At 40.1% G+C, this 22,653-nt stretch overlaps 2 protein-coding genes across 5 annotated transcripts in view; both read right to left on the bottom strand.

The window, feature by feature from the left end:
* Positions 1-1,273: 1,273 nt before the first annotated feature.
* LOC145435905 (uncharacterized) lies at positions 1,274-18,970 on the bottom strand. 2 transcript variants are annotated; one of them, XM_080313170.1, is made up of 15 exons: positions 18,763-18,956; positions 13,634-13,806; positions 11,202-11,361; positions 10,975-11,137; positions 9,329-9,485; positions 7,972-8,059; positions 7,720-7,902; positions 6,465-6,649; positions 6,171-6,399; positions 5,631-5,842; positions 4,638-4,782; positions 4,429-4,549; positions 3,584-3,845; positions 2,970-3,136; positions 1,274-1,646 (listed from the first exon to the last, which is right to left on the bottom strand). In XM_080313170.1, the coding sequence occupies exons 1-15, from the start codon at positions 18,812-18,814 to the stop codon at positions 1,484-1,486; spliced, it is 2,460 nt and encodes an 819-aa protein (XP_080169296.1). In that variant the 5' UTR covers positions 18,815-18,956; the 3' UTR covers positions 1,274-1,483. The 2 variants fall into 2 exon arrangements, with proteins under 2 accessions (XP_080169296.1, XP_080169295.1); XM_080313169.1 differs by having other exon boundaries at positions 7,720-8,059; positions 18,763-18,970.
* Positions 18,971-20,654: 1,684 nt separating this feature from the next.
* LOC145434976 (maestro heat-like repeat-containing protein family member 1) overlaps positions 20,655-22,653 on the bottom strand; it is a 135,886-nt gene continuing 133,887 nt past the window's right edge. For all 3 annotated transcript variants that reach the window (XM_080312204.1, XM_080312206.1, XM_080312205.1), the window contains 3 exons: positions 22,469-22,571; positions 22,335-22,400; positions 20,655-21,154 (listed from right to left, as the gene is read on the bottom strand). In XM_080312204.1, the coding sequence (XP_080168330.1) occupies positions 21,072-21,154; positions 22,335-22,400; positions 22,469-22,571 (252 nt within the window). In that variant the 3' untranslated portion in view covers positions 20,655-21,071. The remainder of the gene's footprint in view (positions 21,155-22,334; positions 22,401-22,468; positions 22,572-22,653) is intronic.

Raw genomic sequence — 22,653 nt, 5'->3', positions numbered from 1 at the left:
AAAATGGGTATTTTACAGAGGCGAAAACGTCAATTAACCAAATTGCAACGATCACTTTTACAATTAAACCCCTTGCATTCCTCAAAACGCATAAGCAGAGCTAAAACGCATTACGACTAAAATAGGAGAGCATAAAAATATGAAAATTTATATCGACGTTGCAGCCACTGTTTTAGCGGTCTATAATTGTATTCAATCGGCTAATCCTTGTATTTTCGACAGTCCCGTATCTAACGAATAAAGGTGTCGCTAATAATAGAGCCCCTATGGTCTGTAAGCATACTATTATGTATAGTCTTGATAAAATAATACATTACAGTGAAAAACGAAGGTATAGATTTCGAGGGTAACATTTGGGAATCATTTGACCGAATTTGAAACCCCTGTTTTACAGCATCACAGAGAGTCGTTTCTTCGAGCATGTTTTTTATATTTGCAATATACACACTCGGGGAGTTGTAGTAACTGTTTCAACCACTTCCCATGCCACAATTGATTGTGGTGTAAACCCGTCGTTATCTACCTCTACTTCAGCGGTTCTTAACCAAGGGTACGTGTTTGGGTTACGAAGATTATAAGAATACGTATTCATCGGAGCGGTTACGTACCAAACCATGGATTTTTACATGTTATCAAATTGCCCAAAAGGCCATCAATCACTGACCATTCAACTAAATGTAAAAAATATATCTGCGCGCTGTGGCTGTAGTGAAGGACAAGTACCGCTATCTTCAAAATCCATCGAATCGAAGCATTCAATGACTAACTCGCAAAAAAATGCGCAAATGTATATATATTTATTTTGTATCCGCCGTTCATTATAATGGTGCTTGAATATATTATTTGAGATGTATGCTAACCCGAGATAGATTCAGATATCTCTTTCACCCTAACGATACTTATATTGAACAAATTTATACTGAAATGCTGAAGTTGTTTTTATCTGCGATGCCGCTGCTGATGGGATGATAACCACATCGAAAACGTAACTGAGAATCGGATCAACTAAATAAAGTAGGCCTAATAGTTTATACGGCGTGGTCGCTTGTCAGGGTGAAAGTTTAGAATGCCTTGCGAACAAGCAGAATGACTGGAAAGTTGACTAGAAAACACGACTTCGAAGTCAGTTGATATGTCTCATACGTTGGGTCCGAGTCACATCAAGTCATTTGGAAAACGCGACTATACTGTTTGTAATGCATGCAATTAATAGGCCTATACTGAGATTCATTCCTGTTATTACAGTTTTATTCGTCTACGAGGGCCATTTTGGGGGTACGAGGGCCATTTTGGGGGTACGAGAACATCTCATGAAATCACAAAAGGTACGAGCGTTAAAAAAATACTTGAAGATTTGAAATGGTAGTTTTACTTAGACTAGAGCAGAACCCTTACATCATTACTGAAACTTGATTTATAACTAATTTTTAACTTTATCGCCCAAGTTATATATTAACAGTCGATTCATCCAGTTGGCAAAAGACTAGGTGCCTAAATTGAAGGCTTGTTTACACGCAAATAGCGCGTCCATGGCGTTCGGAGCGATACGCAGGTCTTGTAGTCTCATTCCGGTAAATTCCTGACAGTATCCAGCCCATGTGATCCATTTTCGATCATCGCTTCCTTTCGTGTGAACGCCATCAAACCTGTCAGATTCGAAGATGTGAGAATGTTGCAATGGTGTGACCAAGACCAGTACAAAATTCGGTCGAACAGCCCTTCAGTCATTTTTCGCCACACAATCAGTCGCGTGTATTAGCACGCGATCCTAACTATAATACAATAATTTGTCGTGCTTTCTTTTTACTATATTGGATTATAATTATTCATTTCGCTGCACAACCGAACATGTCTCGACATGAGAGCATCGATAGATGAATCAGTATTTAGCAGTGATTTGGATTTAGATCTGATTTGAACAGATTTTGGTCGAATTACGAAGGGATTTGGATTTACAATTTTCTTTAAGTGCGATTTGGATTTGTACTTAGACATGGAATTGCTAATAAGTTTTATTTTTATGGAGAGGTGGTAAGCAGCGAAGTATGTTGTTATTTTGAAAAGTAGAAAGTAGGTTTGTGAAGAGTTTTCTTCGCCTTCATTAATGAAATTGTTAAAAGAACCATCTATTCCAGTACGGAATCTGAATATATTTTATAAGATTGTATCAATGTGTAGTGTCGCAAGGATGTATCTTGTAATTGTGAAAGTATCTGATTAACTGATAAGATAACACCCCACCTCGACCAAATCGACTTTGAGAAACTATTTATTTGAGTACTTTTCAGAACTTTCATTATCTACTTCTATTCGAAATAGTTTGAACAGGTCTTGAACATTAATAGGCCTACTTTCAATTTTAGTTGAGTAGACATATACAGCTTCTATACTTCTGTATGACTAGCAATGCTAACAACTTTGAATACATCTATACGTAATAGTCAATCTAAGGCCCTAAATTCTACCATTGGCAAACATCTGTTGGATAATCCCGCTAGTGATAAATATTATCGAGAAGACAGATTTCGCATCGTCGGAAGGGACCGTTCATACTTTCATTTGTGTGCCTCGGAGTCGACCTTTATCAAAATACACCAGACTAGGCTGTGTCAACAAAAAGAGTTCGTGTACCATCTAAAAAACGCTCTCTTTTTGAAATTCCATGCTGGTGACGTCATATTTTGTGATACGATTGTTGATATCAATTTTCATTCAATTCTCTACTAGTTGCTGACGATTGATTACTCCTGACGATTGTCGGCCGAAAATATTCGGGTTCATTTCAATACGAATATACTACTCAATTGAAGTTTTGTACCTCCAAGAAGCTCTTCAAACATATACGTAATGCTCACTCTATTCCATTCTCGTATTGCCGACTTTGAAAATCGATACTAAATGCAACTAATGCATTCACTCCTATTTCGTAGCACTCACGGCGTACCCAAACCTATAACTGATATACTCACGATGTAGTCCCGTCGCTCTCTTGTCTAATAGCTGTTATCTTGCCCTGGTGATACCGTTGTCCCCCTGTATTGTTACCTTCCGTTCCTCCGTAACGGCCTTGAGGAAACAATACGATCGATCCAACTCCGATCTCGCTCAAGGTCGGGACTACGTCCAGAGCAACATCCTGTAGGAAAGAAACAATTTCAAAGACCAAAAATTACTGAATATCTGCATCCAGTATAGCATGTGCTTCTTTCCTGCAGACGAACGGTTAAATGCTGTAATCTAAGTGATCCGAATATTAGCATTGAGCAGTCATATAGTCTACCACAGTGCCCATACAGCGGTCGCAAACCTCGACGTGACGAACTTGACGTGACGTACTTCGGGACTATACCGAGAGTATGTCAATTCAACACCGAGTATAATATATATCTATGATATACCCATTACCCATAATACCAAGGAACTAATGAACGAATATTCATTACTGTACTTCTGCCCTGCACAATTGCTTTTCTATGAGGAGTACAGTAACTAGCATCACCTTGACATAAAGGTATACCATGACCGGCCTAAGTATAGTTGTACGTACGTGAAGTGAGTGTGCGAATCAAGTTACTTGAATTACCTTATAGGATTGCACTCTCCCGGACGAATCTCCGTCGTCCCAATCCACAGTATAGACGAGGTCGGTAGGGTCGAATTCAACCACTGTAGCCATGAAGTAAGCCCAGTTCTGATGAAGGCTGATCACGTGGTCACCTGGCACCGGGGCTTTGAAAACATTTTTCTTTTCTTGTGTCGACGGCGCGGTCGATTTCTTTGATTTTTTCTTTTTCTCCTTCTCATGCTTTTTGCCCTCGAAGCCGTCGATTTCGAGAATATGGCTTCTGCAAAGTTGTAGTAACTTGTTAAGTCGTAAATACGTAAAACTAGCAGTTTGTGTTGAATATTTTTACATCCACAAAACTATGCACGCAAAAATTTTATCGGAGGGAAATTAAAAAAAGAAGGTTCGAATTACAAATGCAATTTAGAGGTCACCAGATCAAACACCGGCAAGATACATGACGCGCGAGTCACATTTAGAAGTAAAACGGATGCAAAATAAAATTTTAAAGGAACGAAGCCTGAGTGGTAAGATCAGATGCACACGACCATTGAAGTTTACTAGTTGTCCGAAATAAATGTGACAGATATACAGAGGTGTTCAAAGTATAGTCAACATTGATTCTCAAGTAGAGTGGTAAAATATCTCAAATGTAATCAGTCATTTTGCGTTAGCCATGATGATGCAGCTTTCGGAAGCTTTCAAAAGTAGCCTCGTCCACCGACAAGCTGCTAAAAGTATGAGACCAAATCTACTACGGTGCTACTTACTTGAGTGCTCTTGATATATTTGATTTTCTACTCCCACTTGAAGAGCTTTGACCATTTCTGATGACACGTGATGTGAAACCTAGTAAGACTTACGTAATATCAAAAATTCTTTTGTCCATTTCCTCGGCGTCTTCGATTTCCTGCATGTCTATCGTAGCGATACCGACCATTGCAACCTTTCCAACTACTGTCTCTTTCCATTCATCACCAGCACCTGCCACAAATAAACATCCGACATCATGATAACAAGCGAGCCTTCGGGTAATATGAGTTCGGCATTTTCCTTGTGCTATATGTCTTACCTACAACTACGATGATGAGAGGTTTTGCGAGCGATGACGCTGCGAATTGAATCTCCATTCTGCAATTGTCGCTTTTGGCGTATTCGTTGCTCACGCATGCCACCACCACTTTGCAATCGGTGATGGCAGTCGCGATTTGATCAAACTGAACAAGGTAAAGGCATTGGATGCAAATTTCGTCACAGGAAATTGACTATCAGTGCCCTCTGAGCATGGTGGTCAAAGCAGACATCGCTGCTAGTCCGGTAAAGGTAGATGAAAGGCCCTAAATATATGTTTCATTACCAGTAGAAGTAGCAATTTTAAAGATAGGTTAAAACCACTTCAAAAATAACTAAAAAATTAACTTCTGGAGAGTGCTGCAGAAAGTGGTTTAAAACAGTAGATTTGGTCGATGAGTCGCACCCTGTTTACTGTTAATGGAGGTGACTACTTTCGTAATATTCGCGACCAATGTAAAATGACCAATGGCACTAAAAATAAGTGGAGTAGTCAAGAATATATTTAGTTACCGTGATACGGGAATAATTTAGTGTGGTTATTACGAAAATTCCACTCGTGACAGTGATGCGAACTTAACAGAAAAACTGCTTTCTACTTTTGAAATTCTAAAGTGCAAAAAGTAATTGATTTGACCTAAAATCTGGTAATTAGAAGAGGAAATAGTAGAAAAACACAACCACGCGTGTGGGTAGCACAGGTAGGCTAAACCTCGTTCAGTAATTGGACAATGGACAATGGACATAGTAGCAGTACTTTGTTACCAATCACCTCTGTCCCTGAGTAAGGTAGATATCTAGCTATCTATATCAAATGATTGACAGATCATGTAAGTGTCTGCTCATTTGATGGACACACTTGGATGTTTATCACTGCATGTCCGGGTGGCGAATGTCCTAAGGTTTCAGAGGAGTCACAATTGGGTATTGAGATATCAATATATATGTTCAGTATGTCTACATCTCTACTATACCAATGGTGAAACTAACTCACCATTCCCATTCCATCGGCCGCGCTTTCCAGTCTTTTGATATCCACCCAAGTCATTGCCCGCGTGGTATTTGCAAGCTTCTCCGCGATTAATCGAGGATCGCTCCACAGTGATCCAACGAATTCTGAAATTTGCCCCGTTTCTTTGGCCTTGCACGAATTGGACCAGCAGTAACTGAAGAATATATCCGGCTTCGCAGTTTCCAATTGATCGCCTTGAAAAAATATACACGTTCCTATATGTCGTATTATGAGATGACATAGGTTGTGATATTTGCACGTCGAGCAAAATGCTGCTACATTTCTTGAAAATGGATACTTCTACTTGTTATTGAGAAGCAATTTACAGCATTACTTCTACTTCTACTGGCATATCAAAAGTGATTTGACCACCTACACGTAAAGGAAATTATTGTCTTATAATAAATGTAAGTAATATACGAGTCAAGATCAATCAGATGAGTTCACCGTCAATGATGGGGTGGCACCCATTACGAAGTATTTCCAACTGTACTCTGCGCAAACTAGAGGATTTGAACATACCGGTCAATGTGAGTCCGGGTGTGGTAAACATGTTGTCGAATCTCGCATCGCCAGTAGCCCGATGTTGAATATTCTTCAACTGCAGGTCAGGTATGTGGCGCTTGATTGATCGCAACAACTCGTTCATTTTAAACCCTTGAATTGTGCGGTCTTTGAAATGAATGTACAGCTCTCCCGCTATCAGCATCCCGACCACAGTCATTTTCCATTGGAATGAACCAGTACCGACCTTACAAAAAGCAATGTGCATTATTCAATATGGAAGCTATTGCTGCTATTGAGATATGAATTTACCACTAGTGGTATGACGGGTAGGTGTAGAGTCTTTTTGGCGTACTGGAATTCCATTCTGCATCTGTCATCACTGGCATACTCGTCGCTAAGACACGCAATAAAAACTTTAGCTTTTTTCAAGTTCGTAGCGGTCTCCAATAATGCATTCTCGGCGTCTTGTTTGTCAACGCAGTAAACTCGGACACCTGAATCGCGGAAGTTTATATATATTTGGTAAACCATAGGCCTATAACAGAAACAGGAATACTGACACATTGTGGTAAAGTTGTGGCAGCCCACCCATCATTAGGAGTGAATTTGTTACAATCCTTTATGGTCATTGTGGTAGTGTGTTGTTGTTGCTGGGTCCACCAGGTGTCTGTTTCCGACTAGGTAGAATAGACACTTGGTGGACACATGACAATGCATGCTTTCTTGCTTAAGCTGGGTACTGTGAGGAGTGAGAACGTATAATAAAGCTCTCTGAAAACAGTTATTGAATCTTTTTACATCTACAATATCAGTAGGTCTTCCATAAAGTGACCATTGTGTACTTGGTTATACTACTTGAACTAGTCTATTAGTCCTACAGTCTACAGATCAGTTCAATGGGGACTAAAATTATTTACATCATGATAAACATATATTTGGTAGCAATTCTATTGTGGCCCGAGGTTTGTTTGACTCACTGGTACGTTTTTCTTACTTGTGGTTATGTTCTGGAATCTAGACTACGTCCACTTTTACTTAATTAAACAGTTTTTAACACAAGAAAGTAGTTTTGGGATAATTTTGCATCACTTTTACGAGTGAAATTGTCATAAAACAGCCTAAAACAGCCTCTGTATCACGGTAACTGAATATTTTTCCGAACATTTGTGGCAGCACTTGACATTTTCCGCAAGTGACGAAGATACACTTGTAATTTGCAAAGTAGCCACCTCCTATTCACAGCATAAAGTATCCGACCACTAGAGCAAAGCTGCCTTTAGAAACTACGTACTTTAGTATATTTCAGACTATACATTTTCTATATTCACTTGGCATAGTAGTTTTGACATGACTTATAATTGCAAAGATTACTTCTACAACTATTACTTCTAATATTACTTCCATACTTGAGCAGCGGCGATGAGTACTTCTGAGCATTCTGTGGAACTTTCAGCATTTTGTTACAGGTAATTCTATTTCTTCGCAATCATAATAAGAATCGCAACAAAATACTGTTGTTAAACTGTCATAAGTAAGTCAGGAATGTTAGAGATTCATATTTTACCAAGTTCTCTGAGGTGCTGCACAATGTCCCGTGGATCACACAACTGATCCAACATAGCTTCTTCATACGATGGCGGTAAATCGGATTGCTTCACTTCTTTGTTCTTGACTGCCGCCGGACTGTTTATAATCGAGTAGGACAAAAAGATATCAATTTCGTCATCATCGACCGTGGAGGTTTGAGCTGCAAAAGTATGATCGGAGGGTTGCAATAACTTTGCAGAACGGCAGGACAACACTGCTACGATCTCACTTGAATTTACGGAGTCAAGAACATCGAACACGTTGGGAGGCAATCGGAAGTCGTCGATTTTATAATTTGAGAAAAATGGAGAATAATCCTGTAATGAAGGAAATTCCAAGGAAATTTATATCCGAATCGATCTTCGTCCAACTATACTGAGCATATCGCATATCTTATCCAGGCCTATCAGTGATGACCCTTGGACGTATTCGGATATGATTCGGATCGGATTTTGCACAATTTTGAGACAGTCGGATTGGATTCGGATTCTATGGAAGATTTTGTTTCGGCTATTTTCGGATAGTTGTAACTTTACTTTGGATATTTTTGGATAGTTTTGACCAGACGTGACTTTTGATTTCAAGTCAGCTCGACAACCAGAACAGACAGTGTACCCCTTGTGTTAGGACTGGTAGCACTCTAAAGTTGGTCTGTCATATATATAGGTCCGAGCAAATATGAATCAACCAACTCTATAGGCTTTGCCATTGTAAAGGCTACGCCCGAAATGTACCTGAGCTCAGCTGTACAATTGGTATTCTCCGGAAAAGTTATTCTATTTGGATATTTCGGATTCTGGACAAGATTTTTCGAATTCGCATGGATATTTTGATGAAACTGTTCGGATTCGGACGGATACTTCCTCAGAGATTCGAGCTGTCGGATGGATTCGGATTCTCAGAAATCAATATCAGCTCATCACTGAGGCCTATATGCCTGAGTGTCTAACAAAGTCCAATATAGCCCTTACAGAAAACTTATCATTCTTCTATTTAGTGACGCAAGGGGTATTATATGTAAATGCAGTATTGCGGACGATGTTGTCTCGATTCAGTGTGAAATGACCCGCTAGTCAAAACCCACAATCGAGCGAATCGACGGGACCATTATCACTTTATTGATCATCGATATCCGATATAATTGGATATCATAACTGCCAATAACCCGCATTGGCCTGCGCAATTATACAATGAGCAAACAGACACAGAGCACCACGCCAATAAATATGCTGGTACATGTATTCATGATAGCAGGATACATCATATAATTGTTATAGTAGCGGGAAGAATTAAGTCGGATCTGTAATGGATTAGGACGGTAGTCCGGATGGACAATGGGCACGAGTCGGGTAGGACAACGCTACAAGGACTATCTCGTTATAATCAGCACAGTCAGATGCATTGAAATCAAAGTTGTACCGTAAAAATATTTGGATACTGTGTGCTTGATAAATCTCTATCATCACCATTATTCTAGGCGTGACATACCACTACAACACAATGCAACCCTGGCCCGATTTATAAGCCTTGATAAAATCAACGTTCACTACCGGCATACGTAGATATATTGTGGGAGCAGTTCTTACCTTAAAAGTGACCCATTTTCCATCCTGTTCTCCCTTTGTATGCTTTCCTTCGTATCTTTTGGTACCGTCTGCGAGCTTGGTGATTTTCGTGATTTCTCCTTGATGCCAACGCAGACCGCCACTCCTATTGACTCCGTGAACCTCTTGCGAGCGGTATCTATGAGTACGGCATACAACGATGCTACCTCATGTATACTTCGAGCATAATATGTTCTGTTCTCTGATGAACTTTTTTCTCCAGTACTTATTACAAGGCGTGTTCCCCGTGACATAGCAAAATGTTCTTATTGATCATACAGGTGCTCATTGAGCATTTGATTGCTGCTCTTCAATGATTGGACAATGGACGATGCACAAATTGCAGAATGCAGATGTATGTCCTCATGATACCAAGAGGTTTAGAAAGAGTATACAACAATACGTTATATATCACAAAGGTATTGTATGCGCCGTAACGTTTACTTAGCAATAGGAAAAAATAACGCAAGGGGGGGCTAAACAGGGCTGAAATTGGACAATCATGACGTGGTAGGGTTAACATACGTCCTCTTGTTTTAAATTTTTGTTAAATGTACGTGGAAATTGGACTGAGATATAGTAAATCATTGCTCAAGTGACGGTCCGGCGGTCTTTTCGGGACTTGAGCCAGAAAATGACATTTTTTTAGACAACCAACCACAAAATCGGGCAAGCTACTCAGCTTAGCAAAGAAAATATATTTGAGAAATATCTGCAAAACTAAAATATGAGCAGGAAAATAAAACTTGTCAAAGAGAATGGCATCGAGAGTTTGCAACCGCTGATAATGGAGGTAAACCTGTGTGTATGTTCTGTTGCGTTTAGCTTTATCATTATAAAACCATTAGCTTGAATCTTCGCTACGAAGCTGTTGTGTGTCATAATATTCCGCGATAAAATTTGTGAAGTGAAAATATCGTCCACTGTTGACAAACCAATACTTGAAATAATTGCTCCGCACTGCTTTAACTTCATATCAACCTAATTTCAAACAGCTTACAGCCCACGTGGGAGACTCACATTATCACCCCACACCAATGACCCCCATTTCGTAGCCTACACTTGATCGTGAGTAAATAAATTCGTAATTTCGATTACTTTGCGTAACCGCTGTTTTTAACCCAAGATTTTGCGATATGCAGTTCGAGAATGTCACAGGTCTGGCCACCTCTGGACTGTTCAAGAATGGAACAGCAGAATCTAATGCCGTTGCTGCATACCGACAAGATTACCGGTCTTATAGGCTATAGTCGCTATAGCGGTCAAGTAACCTATCTGAAAAATCGACTGTAGTTAGACCAGTAAAGAGATTTATAGATTTTCATATGTACATATATCCCCGGATCAGTAGGCTACGTCAGTAACTACCTTGAAACTGACTTTCATCTCAACCCAAAATTTTCAAAGGCTTTTACGTTTACGAAATGCAGTTTCCCGATGTTTGTCTAACGGTAAAAATCCTGATTTAGACGCGAACAATATAGGGATCTGGGGCTGGGAACTGATATGTCTCGAGTAGGCTATACTTACAAGTATTCGAGTAACTGGAGTGCTATACAAAATACCTGAACATTACTACAATAGCTGCATACGAAAGTACGAAACCACTATTTCCGATGTGCGCTTACGATCCTTGATGAAACATGACTTTGGACCCGACTCCGATCTGGTCCTCCGACGGTACCTTGTCCAGCGCCAGATTTGAATAATGCACGATACGGCCTGTGGGATCTTTGTCATCCCATTCAATTGTATAATTCAGTGTAGACGCGTCGAAACTCAATATTGTCGCTATGATTGAAGAATATAGAATAAGACAATACAATTGCACGGACAAAACAACATAAATAAACACCTGTGAAATACTGCCACTTGCTACTTCCCCACATGGACACCACGTGATCTCCCGGCTTCGGTAGATTGCCGTGCGGTGTCGAAGAAGTTGTATTCTTTGCTGGGTTTGCTCGAGAAGGAAGTTGTACGAAATCGTCGAGGCCATCCGAGTTGTAAATGATCTATATGTGTAGAAGAGAAGTACAGATTGCTGCCACAAAACCGAACTGGGACATTATCTCATGTGTAGCCAAAATGTTAAACATTATGTCATGCTTGATATACCTATTACAGAAAAGAGGATCAGTTCTGCGGTATATACGGCGGTGGTCAGTAACGGTGTACTGCTACTTTTTGGTAGTAAACGAGCAGATTTTGCCACCTTGCATCACTTAGGGCTAGGCCAATACTCAAGTGATTGTGGTTTTCACCTACTGCCACAGTGCCACTTCTATTTCCCTATATCTTCTCTTCGACGATTCATACAAGCAGAGTTCGTCAAAGTAGTCATTTAAGTATTGCTTTCAGAACTACATTCATTGCAGTAAAGAATTAATGAAACTCGTATCGTATCGTGTATTGTATAATTTGATTTTCTCTCGTCTTTTCGTTATGACTAGGGCTGGGCAAAATCGAGTACCTGAGTGATTCGATTCTGAATCACGTAATATTCTTCGAGTCGAGTCGAGTAATCGAGTATCCTTCATTATGACGTCACAACAAAATGTAATATGTCAAAGCTCCAATATGTACCTTTTGTGCCACCACAAAGAATATCATGCCTGTTATCTAGCAATTTAAAGATACTTTTGATATTTCTTCGACCCTACCGATTCCATTGCACTTTGTTACAATGTTGTAGGAGGGTCATGACTTCAGAAATGTTTTTCCAGTAAAGGTCGGAGCTTTGTATTATATGTTTTGATACGCCCAATCAAGGTTTCAAGGCTCTCGCAGTGGAAAATAGCATCCAAACAATATCTATCGCTGATAAAATAACATTCAGTTGCGAGGAACGTATAATTTCATTACTCGAAAAAATCGTATTTTGCTACTCGACTCGAATCATTAAAATAATTACTCGATTCAGATTCGAGTACTCGAATCATTGTGCCCAGCCCTAGTTATGACTACCGGTATAGCTGACTTTGCCTAGCGTTCCTTTTTTATTGCATTATTACGTCATACTTTACCAATTTGGTTTTCGTTTGAATCTCTTCTATATGCTTTGCTTGTTATTGTGCCGTTAACTCTTGATAAGGGGCACACGAAAAGTCTTCGAGTTTAATAAATTCTATACTGCAATGACTGTAGTTCTGGAAGCAATATTTAAATTTAGTACCGCCACCCATATATTAAGTAGTCATAGTTGGCACTCAAGTGGACAGGACATAGACGTAACAGCGAAACTCTTTACTCAATTACAACCAGAACTGTGATTTCCCAGTGCGTAACAAAACTATAATGAATGCAGATTGGAAGAGTGCTGATCATGAACTGATACTGAACATGACCAATGTCACTACAAATGATGTATTCAGTAATCGTGAGTCGTGACGCAGGTGCTATTTCACCATATGTCCCTATCACGATTGCCCGTAACCGCGATGAAAACATATCCAAAAACCACTCTCTACTTTATAAAATCTGAAAGTAATTTTAGCTGAAAATCTGTTCAGTAGATTTGGTAGAAAACCATTTGAATAGGGGAAGCGAGTGGCTCAGTTGTCACGACACCAATGACAGTGGTTCGAATCCCGTTTCGGGCCAACTGCTATGTGTCGAAGGTTTATATGGGCTCCTTATCGCTAACCCCGCTGCGATTGCAGTGTATGAAAAAGCCCAGAGTGAAGTTGCGCCAGGCCAAAAGTCGGCAGCAAAAACTCAAGGTACGGACGCACGACAAACGAGAGTGACCGACGGTGGGAGAGCATCCGTAATATGAAAAAAGACCGCAGCAAGAGACATTGATGTTAATGAAATTACCGTGCTGGGCGCAAATGGGCGGGGCATGGACCGGAGTCGGATTGGGTATCCGGCCGGATTTTTTTCGTTTTTGACTGGAGCCGGTTCGGAGACGGATCAGCACATTTTTTTTTATAGAATATGACACCCTTACCCTCTTCCACCCTCGAATCAATAGTTAAAGTGAAATGTTCATGGAAATAAACCCCATACTAAGTCCATGTTGGCATTGCTACTTCAGATAAGGGTTGGTCTTAATCTTTGAGTTTTTAATTTCCTGTTTGATTTGTTTCAATCAATATTCAATGCCACCCTGTGAGTATATAATTATTATCGGGAGTTCTTTATGACCAGATCACGGTCATTTCTAGAATCAGGACTAGGAGTCGGACCAGAGCAATAAAAACAGGAGAATTTGTCGATCCGCTCCTCACTACTTTATAGGAGACAAGCGCCAATGTTGTGAATGAAACAAAACAAACAACCAACCATCGACTTTTCGTCTGAAGAGATTGATGTATTCCTATATCGACTTGGTGGATTCGTTCGCTTGTATTTGGACAGTTCGGCCTCCAACGCTTTAACACGGCTCTTGAGTTGAACGACTTCATTATTTTTTGATTCCAGCTTTTTGAGCAGCTTCGCATATCCCAACCTGGAAACTATGGAAAAATGTGAAACAATAAAGTAACATGAACAACTGCATGGTGGTACAAAATTTGAATACCGCTTTCAAAAGTACGTTCATAATCAACGTATAATAAAACCCGAAATTCAAAGAGCTTTTCGCATGTCACTTATCAAGAGCTACCGACACAATAAAGGAAATAAAACAGAGTTTAATTCAAAACCAAATGGAGATAATGTCGAATTGATAAATAAAAATAGTAGAGTTGGAATGTAGCAACAGGCAGCGTAAAACAGGAATGAAAACGTGAGACACTGCTGATACAATTAATATTAGCAAATGTAATATTACACATTAACAAGAAACGGTGTTTGATAGCAAGACCCACAACAACTTCACAACGTCAACTAGTGGGTAATCTTAAAATTATACAAATATTATTTCTGACGACATACGGCCGGGTTGTTCTATTTAATGAACGTCGATTACAACACTAATAAGTGGAATGTCGATCTGCCCTAGGAATAGTTTTTGGCGCAAACCGGGTTATGAATCAAATGTCGACCGATGGATGAATTGCATCACGCTGTTATACTTGGTTATATGATGTGCCGATGTCGCTTAGCACACTGCGCCACTCGCTTCCCCATTGAACTGAGTTGAAATCAAGACCAAATGGTAAATTATGGCGACCAATGTCAGACTAAAAAGCAGCATTAATAGTAACTGATCCGTGGTAGCAGACTTCGACAACTAGAAATTTTCAGCTTTTCCGAATTGGGTATTATAGAATTAGAATTACAGAATTAGCAAAAGCTTTGAAATTGTGAATGAGAAATCAATACAGCAAAAGGTTCAGTTCACATCAAATCATGGTGCATTCCATTAACCATGAAATGCTTAACGTCTGTACACCAAGCTTGGCTCGTTTTGCACTATATCAGGGGTTATGTACACGCGGCCCGCGAGGTCATATTTTGTGGCCGGCGCTCTGATTTTTGATTTTGGAAGAACGCGAAATAAAGGATTTTGAAATGCTGAAATTGATTTCAGTTTAAAAATTGTTATTGTTGTTGTTTTAAATATAGCTATTCGCTTGTGCCCAACAACACTATTCCTCACTACCTGAAACGGCTTCGGCGATGGTAACAGCATTCCATCGATGGAGAGTCAGCTGATATGAATAAGCAATAAGCATATTGTCTTGACCTGCAATGGCCCAGACACCACCAAGACCCAGACGCCTAGAAAACGGCCTGGGGCGTCCCCACAAGATCTATCTTTAGGATGAGATAGTCTTTCAGACAGGGATAGAACTAGTTCTAGATATCCCTGCTTTCAGATAGTAACATGCCTGGCTAACCCCAATATCGATTCAGTACTCGCCGAAAAGCGTTGTCAGGTATCGTGCGCAGCTCATAGTTCAAACTAACATGACTTATATGATCAATGATCATGAAATTTATCGCTGTATTTGTACTACTTTAATAAAATATTACTTCTTTTGTGGTAACCATGCCCATCGCCCATGTTGATAACTACAACGTTGTACTAACGTAAAGTTTTAAACACGTGGTTGCTCAACAGTGTGGCCTATTTTGTCTTGAAATTGCATTCTTGCGGCCAGCGGTCTCTACGAATTTTGATAAGTGATCCGCGACCTGTTTTGAGTTGGCGATCCTTACACTATACAGCTTTCCTTTATGGCAGAAAACTCTTTCCGATTGAGCTGATGTTGCAGTCATGCCGCCGAGTTCTCGAGCAGGACCAGCAGCGGCCTTGAGCTGAGGAAAACGATTTTCTCTTTTCCAGTAACTCAAAACATCACAGTCCATGCTATCACTCTTTGCTGCGAAATATCTTTCCACTTCATCCTCTAATATATTTTCTTAGGTTAGATCTGAAGCAATCATTCTCTTTTTTCTTGGTGTTGTTGCGGGCATGAAAGTGAATAAGCCTGTGATAATCATTTCTTTTTCTTGGCTTCTGTTCTAGTTGTGATCGAAACTAGAATGTTGTTCGCAGACTACAAGCTACTATACCAGCATGGCTATTGTTCGTCGCACAATAACTAAATATGGCTGTACGGTGTAAGTCAGGGGCGGGCAACATACGGCCCGCGAAGGGATTTTGTCCGGCCCGCGGACAGTTTTCAGTCTTATATGATAATGAGGCCCGCGGCTACAGTCTGCCGAGATTGCCCGCTGCTTGCTTACTACGTCAAATTTTAGTGACTGTATGTTATTATATACATGTATGCGCACTGCGCAGCGTGCGAGAGTGGAGCTTACGCGTAAGTTCGTCGAAGCGGCATTTATGATGTACTCAACCCTAATATCGTTTATGTTAATCATGGTGTTTGTCGACTACAATGGCCATTTACACCACGCCGATATTTCTTATTTTTGATTCCGTAGCCGATGACTTATAGCACGGCACACTTCTAGGCTTTTGTAAGACACCGCTTATGCCAGGGGTCGCCAACTCAAAACGGGTCGCAGGCCACTTTTCAAATGTCGTAGAAGCCGCGTTCCGCATGAATTCAATATCGAGATAAAATGGGCCACACAGTTGAACAACGACGCTATCGCGTCACCTACTCAGCCCTAATGAATTGATATCCTGGTAAATTTGGGGTAACGGACTTATCGAACGCCGCGAAATCTTAATTAGTGTTTGCACCGTGTGGTGATTGATGAGAGAGAAGCAGACATGCGGCGCCTGTATGACAATGTTGTTCTCAAATCCACGTTGTCTTCGTCATTATCGGCGAGAAATGGCTTTGAAGTGACATTGCTGTCGTTAAAATACATTCAATAAATACGATTTAGAACTTGTATATGTGGATAAATGGGCGAATAATGTATCGATTCAGCAATCCGGCCCGCCAAATACTTAATTTTCCTATATCCGGCCCGCCGACTGGAAAAGTTGCCCGCCCCTGGTGAAAGTAATGCGATGACGGCTTGGCACTGGACTTCCCTGCTCGAGCGGGATATTCTTGCTAGCTCGCTGCAAAATGCCGCAGACAAATAGGCACTAGAATTATCTAGTTGTCCAAGTCTACGTGGTAGCCCCTACTTAAAAGGCTTGAGAACAAATAATATTATATAGCCTACTTTTATCGTTCTGACGTGTCTTTTGTTGGAATACCAAAACCTTACAATACTGATGTTACAATACTGAAATTCAGCTATAGCTTGTTTTAATACCACGTCCCGACTATAGTGTATCTACGCTGATCACGTTCGAGTGGTATCCTTGAGATTTAACGAGTTATGAATATGTTTAGTTACTAAACTTTGGTAAATCAATTGACACACCAGTGATAGCGAAAAATCGCATACAACATCACTTCAACAAATATTTTTATGTGCTTTTGTGAGTATTAAGCATGAGACGGTCTCTATTGTCTAAATCAGACGTCTCAAACACACGACCCGCGAGAGCAGTTTGTGCGGCCTGCCACGGTATTTTGGAATTTCAAGTATTCAACAATATATTCAAGTTCCATATATCTTTTTTTATGTATAAGAACTTAAAGTTCACGCTAAACTACTACAAAAATCACTGAAATCTCCAAGAACTTCACTATCACATCACTTTTAAAAGCTACTATGCGGTAGAAAATCAGCTATTACGTCAGATTTCTAGTTCATGATGATAAAGCATTACCCGTGGATGATTCGTGACTGAAAATTGTGATTTGGTTTGGTGCGACCTTCTCGTAAAATAACTGGATTTCGGATTGACTATGGGTGATTAAATGAAAATGACTTTAGTTGAGTCAGTTCAAACGTTACAATCAGAGTAGGACTTGCAACTCCGAACGGTGACTTGGTAATCCCATGGACGCAAGGATCTATGAACCTGTCATGGAGTTTAGTAATATATCAAAAGGTCGTAGATTGCGTTGCGTAGGGTTGCTATCTAATCATGTCAGTATGGAAACAATTGGTATTCTGTGACCCCCGTGAAGTAGATAGTTGGTTTCATGCTGGGTGTTTTTTGGTCTCTTAATCCATGTTATTATCGGTGGCGAGTAAGGTAGTAGTACGCTCTATAGCTGTAACACCAATGAATTATTCGCCGATTGGACATTTCTAATCCACGGGTTCTTAACCAGGGTCCGCAGACCCCATCGGGGTACGAGGCACCACATCAGGGTGTACGAGATGCATTGTGGAATTAGGGATATATGCTGTGGAATATTTTCTGGGACAATTTATTCAACAGGAAAACAGTCTTCGCGCTACGCGCGATTTTATGTGGATGGGCTTTCTGATTTTAATATAAGTAGCCTACCATACGAAATTGTGTTGAAAATGGACAGGGGCTACGAGAAATTTAATTGGAAGCACATTGGATACGATCACTAAAAAGGTTAAGAAGCAATGCTATTACTATGGCTCAATAATGATTATATTTAAGTTGTTATTGATATGGTCCAATAATAATTGAAGGTAGGATCTAACTCTGATTTAATTTGACTTTGACAATGACAATAATAACAATAGCCGATACTTATCACGACTATATCAAAACCAGGATGAGGCTACACCGCTTAAATGCTCTGATATCAGATCAATCTTCAGTAGATTTTCAAATATTCTACATAAAATTGTGGCACGTCAAAGGTCCACTAGCTGCAATATTATAACCCAACAGTTTATCGATGTCATGATGCATCCTCTCGCATGATGTCTATGATGCCCGGCACAAAAACAATTTTATTCAAATATATGAAAATGTGATTTTTTTACGTGTCAAACGTGAATAGTACAATAGTAAATTACATTTCCACGATGTTCGTGGAATGCCTGTCTGCAAGGTCCCGTCAAATAAGGCCTACTTGGGAATTATACATTGAATATCCCTATTATTGATGATGCGGCCCACGGCGTCATCAAGAACTAGGAAATTGACCCGCGAGCACATTTGAGTTTGAGACCTCTGGTCTAAATAGTGCTAAACTTCGCATTATACTAACCTGCACTCGATGTATCCGTGCCTTCGCCGTTTTTGGACGGGGATGATCCCATCTTGACACAATTCTAACCACCCGCTGCCGTACCTGAACCTACTCACCAAGGCATTACTTATCACCGAGACATCAATGATGCTATTGAAGCGTTCGGCATTCCTTTGTCAGGACAAACAATGGAATGGGCGTCGTTGGCCTGTTATTTTATAATATCTCTTGTAAGACTACGGCGTAGCCCGTATGAGCAATCACTATTGAAATCGGTTTATCATTATGCCAACCGCAAATATAGACTCAATACAATTGTGATGCCAATGTGATAGATTCTGAAGAATGGCGGTACCAAACATGGTTATTGCGTTCAGGTATACCTTCATTGCGACATAATTTACTGAGTTGAAGACTTTTCGTTTGCCCTTTATCTAAATTTAATCACGCGCGAACAAGCATAGAAATACAGTAGAAATTAGAATAAAAGCTATTTAGCAAAGGGTGACGTAAAAATATAATTGTAGAATGAATGATATAGCCACCACTACACTTCGTCAACTGTACTGGTAACCATCCTGAAAGTAGAGTGCCACCGCGTCACCTAGCGAATATCACAGTATCACGAGATGATTTCAGGAGAATGTGCCGAGATCAGCTCACATAATGATATAATTATTGATAATATTGCCATTCCGTGGGACGATGTCACAACAGATGCGCTAGTATTAATCTAAAACACCAATCCGAAAGGCTGTGACCTTGATGGTCATACTTCAATACACACACTCATTAGCGCAAATAGCCATCTTGATTTTGTGCAGTATGTTGTTGAAAACATATCACGTCCGTTCGTCAGCTGCTCTGGAACTCGCAAATACACTTATTATAATAAGATATTCCTTCTCCCAGCCTCAACAAGGAAGATGTACGATTGTACGCCCACTATAACCACTTGCCCGTATCACATCGCCGCAGTATATGTTCTGTAGGGTTACCATACGTCCTCCTTTTTCAAGAAATGTCCCGCCTTCGCTCAAATGTCATCCGTTTTAGCCTATAATGGTCAAATGTTGACTGAAAAGACACACGACGGGTATTTCGGGAGTCGAATCGAAAAAATGCCTATTTTGTTAGTCAACACAACGAAATTAGCTCTACAAATATAAATCTCGGTATTTTCTATTTTCTTGGCCGCTGTGTAAGAACTTTTGCAGCCTGTGAAAAGTGTCGTCCTTTCTGGATCTCAAATTATGGTAACCCTATATATGCATAGCCCAAGAATTTGATTCCTCAAAGTCAAGTAATCGTTTTAAGGCGGTGATGCTACGCGGAATAAGGACGAACCACTTGTGTCAGCATTTGGATATCGATGAAGTCTCTCTGTTCGTGTCTGCCGCAGTCGTAAGCGAGCCATTAGAAAGCATCCACTTAAAGATACTATTTCGAGCTGGCCACAACGATCCGAGTCGATTCTTAACTGAAACGTTTTTCTTTTCGAGCAATCAATAAATACGCCGTTCTCACTGAGAGGCAGTACATAAGGCACTGCATAAACTTACCAAGTATCTCACTCTGCTATATGATGTCATATACTTCATGGCGGAGATCTGGTAAATGCACCTATTTTTCTCCCATGCATTTACTTTTACTTTTAGATCTCGATGGATTTATCAGATTTGACCTTGCATCTATGCGGAATTAATTGAATTCAGATTTTGTTATTATGCCTATTTTCAGTAAAATCACGGACCGAAAAGGTGGTCTTGAACCCTCGGCTTGGAACCACTGGACCAATACTTGTCTTATAAGCTATGCTATGTATTTCCTTGCTCCGAGAATTTCCTTTAGTGTTCAGTTCGATTCGAATCTCCATGCAAACGACCCTGTCAAATACAGTTCCCCAAACGTTGAAATTCTATTGGTTTATTAAATCGGGTGTGATTAGTTTCGCGATCAAAACGCGAACCGAAGTGTACAGATTCGGTTTGAAGACTGAAAATGACGAGAATACAGCACCCCGCAAAATCACAAATCGACACAAATCCGTCTCGTCGTATTAATTGCGCGCTAATCAGTTGCATAGGGATTACAATATGTCCAATGTTCATACTTATCAAACAAAGCATAGATATGTAAACGCAAAAATATCCAATTATTCAAACATGATACAGTGCTCTTAGCGGCTAGAGATAGTAAAACGAAATGGCATATATATATTGCTAACAAATTAGACAGCGAAGATTACGGCGTGGATCAAAATCATTTGTAAAATCAAGGTGCTGGTAGTGGTTTCTTTCTAGAAATGTAATTGACTTCCAAGTCTTTCAGTACTGGTGCAACACACTCATAGCTTCCGCGGCCTTTGATCTGACGGTTTCAGACGAATCTTTGAGCAGTTGAATCAACGCTTAAAAGAGAAATCAAAGAATTCGCCAGCGGAATACCGTATCATCACTGTAACGTGCTACCATCAGACCGAGATATCATGCTGAAATTCCTCTTTTCGATTTCTTACTTACTTGCTGTTTTGCCAACACTCAACAGCAGTACGTTTTTACAATGTATCACACAGTTGCATTGAGTTAAACTGCAAGTTTAACTGACTTGACAAACAGTGGTGGTCTGTAACCAAGAACTAATACTTTTTCGCAGTACTGAAGTGCGTTTTATCAACCACAGCGTTATATTTCTTCAAGTGTTTATGCATTGAACTTTTCTTTGGACTTATCTATTGGACTGTTGAAAGTGGATAGTAGTGTTTTGGGATATCACATGATAGCATAATGGTGGAGCGTCCGTATCCCTGATCAGTAAATCTTGGGTTCAATCCCCGGCCGACTAAAACCAAAGACATCAGTATAACTGGTATCTTTCACTTACCCGCTTAGCGCTCAGCATTACCGGATATCATGGGGGGGTTGAGCTAGACTTAGCTTCCTGGTGTCCTCAGGCATATGCGCACCATGCACTCACGGTATGCATAGGCACGGATCGTGTGTGTGTATATCATGAGTACATTGAGTAGGTTGACATGCCACAAAACATCAAGGAAAAATATAGGACGTCCTATTCTTATTTCCATGTGTTTGCATCGCTTTTAGCAGCGAAGTTGTCATAGATATTGAGCGATGTAGACATATATTCGAAGATTCCCCCTATTTTAGCGGCATTAGTAATTTTCTGGTAGTCGCGAAGATGCATCTTGCAATTTTTAAAGTAGTGACTTTCGATGAACTGCTAAAATATGCGAATCCCCGACCAATTCCACAGTTTGTAAATGCTTACCATAGCCTACTTTCGGACCTTTGATTTTTCCATTTTCACGTTGACACATACGTCGTCGCACTAAGTACTTCTTCTTGTAATGAGCAGAAGTTTTCGTCATTATTTCTACTTCCGTTTGAGTAGAAGCTCTAAGTGGTTTGGACTTAGTATTGCGCACAATATTATATCAATTTAGTGCGAACTTATAAGGTTGGGCAATCCCAGAAGCGGAAGCAGCCCAAAAACACCGTCAGGGAGAATTTAGCACTGGAAAGCTACTGGACCATAAAGAAAACAAGTAATTGAAAATGCTGACATCCTACCAGCGCAAATCTGCTCCTTCGTAATGCTTCCTTGCTTATCATCAGGCACGTTACTCATCAGAAAACCTACAACGAGAAATTGCTTTTGATGGCCTTAATTACACGAACAATAATGGTACTGTACACCAGTATACCTGCTAACATTGCAGAATTCGATCGAATCGATGACCAGTGACTTTTGAAGAAAGTCACGCAGCCCATCAGATAAACGTTGATTTTATCAGTGAGGTCTCTCACCTGAATGTAAAAGACTATGTTACATGTTACAATAGTAGCATAAATTCACAATTTCCACAGTGGATAGAGCCAGAGATGGTCA

The sequence above is a fragment of the Botryllus schlosseri genome, chromosome 3, assembly GCF_051294905.1.
Source record: "Botryllus schlosseri isolate E-star chromosome 3, Bs_hap1, whole genome shotgun sequence".
NCBI lineage: Eukaryota > Metazoa > Chordata > Ascidiacea > Stolidobranchia > Styelidae > Botryllus > Botryllus schlosseri.
This window is presented reverse-complemented; position numbering and strand designations above follow the sequence as displayed.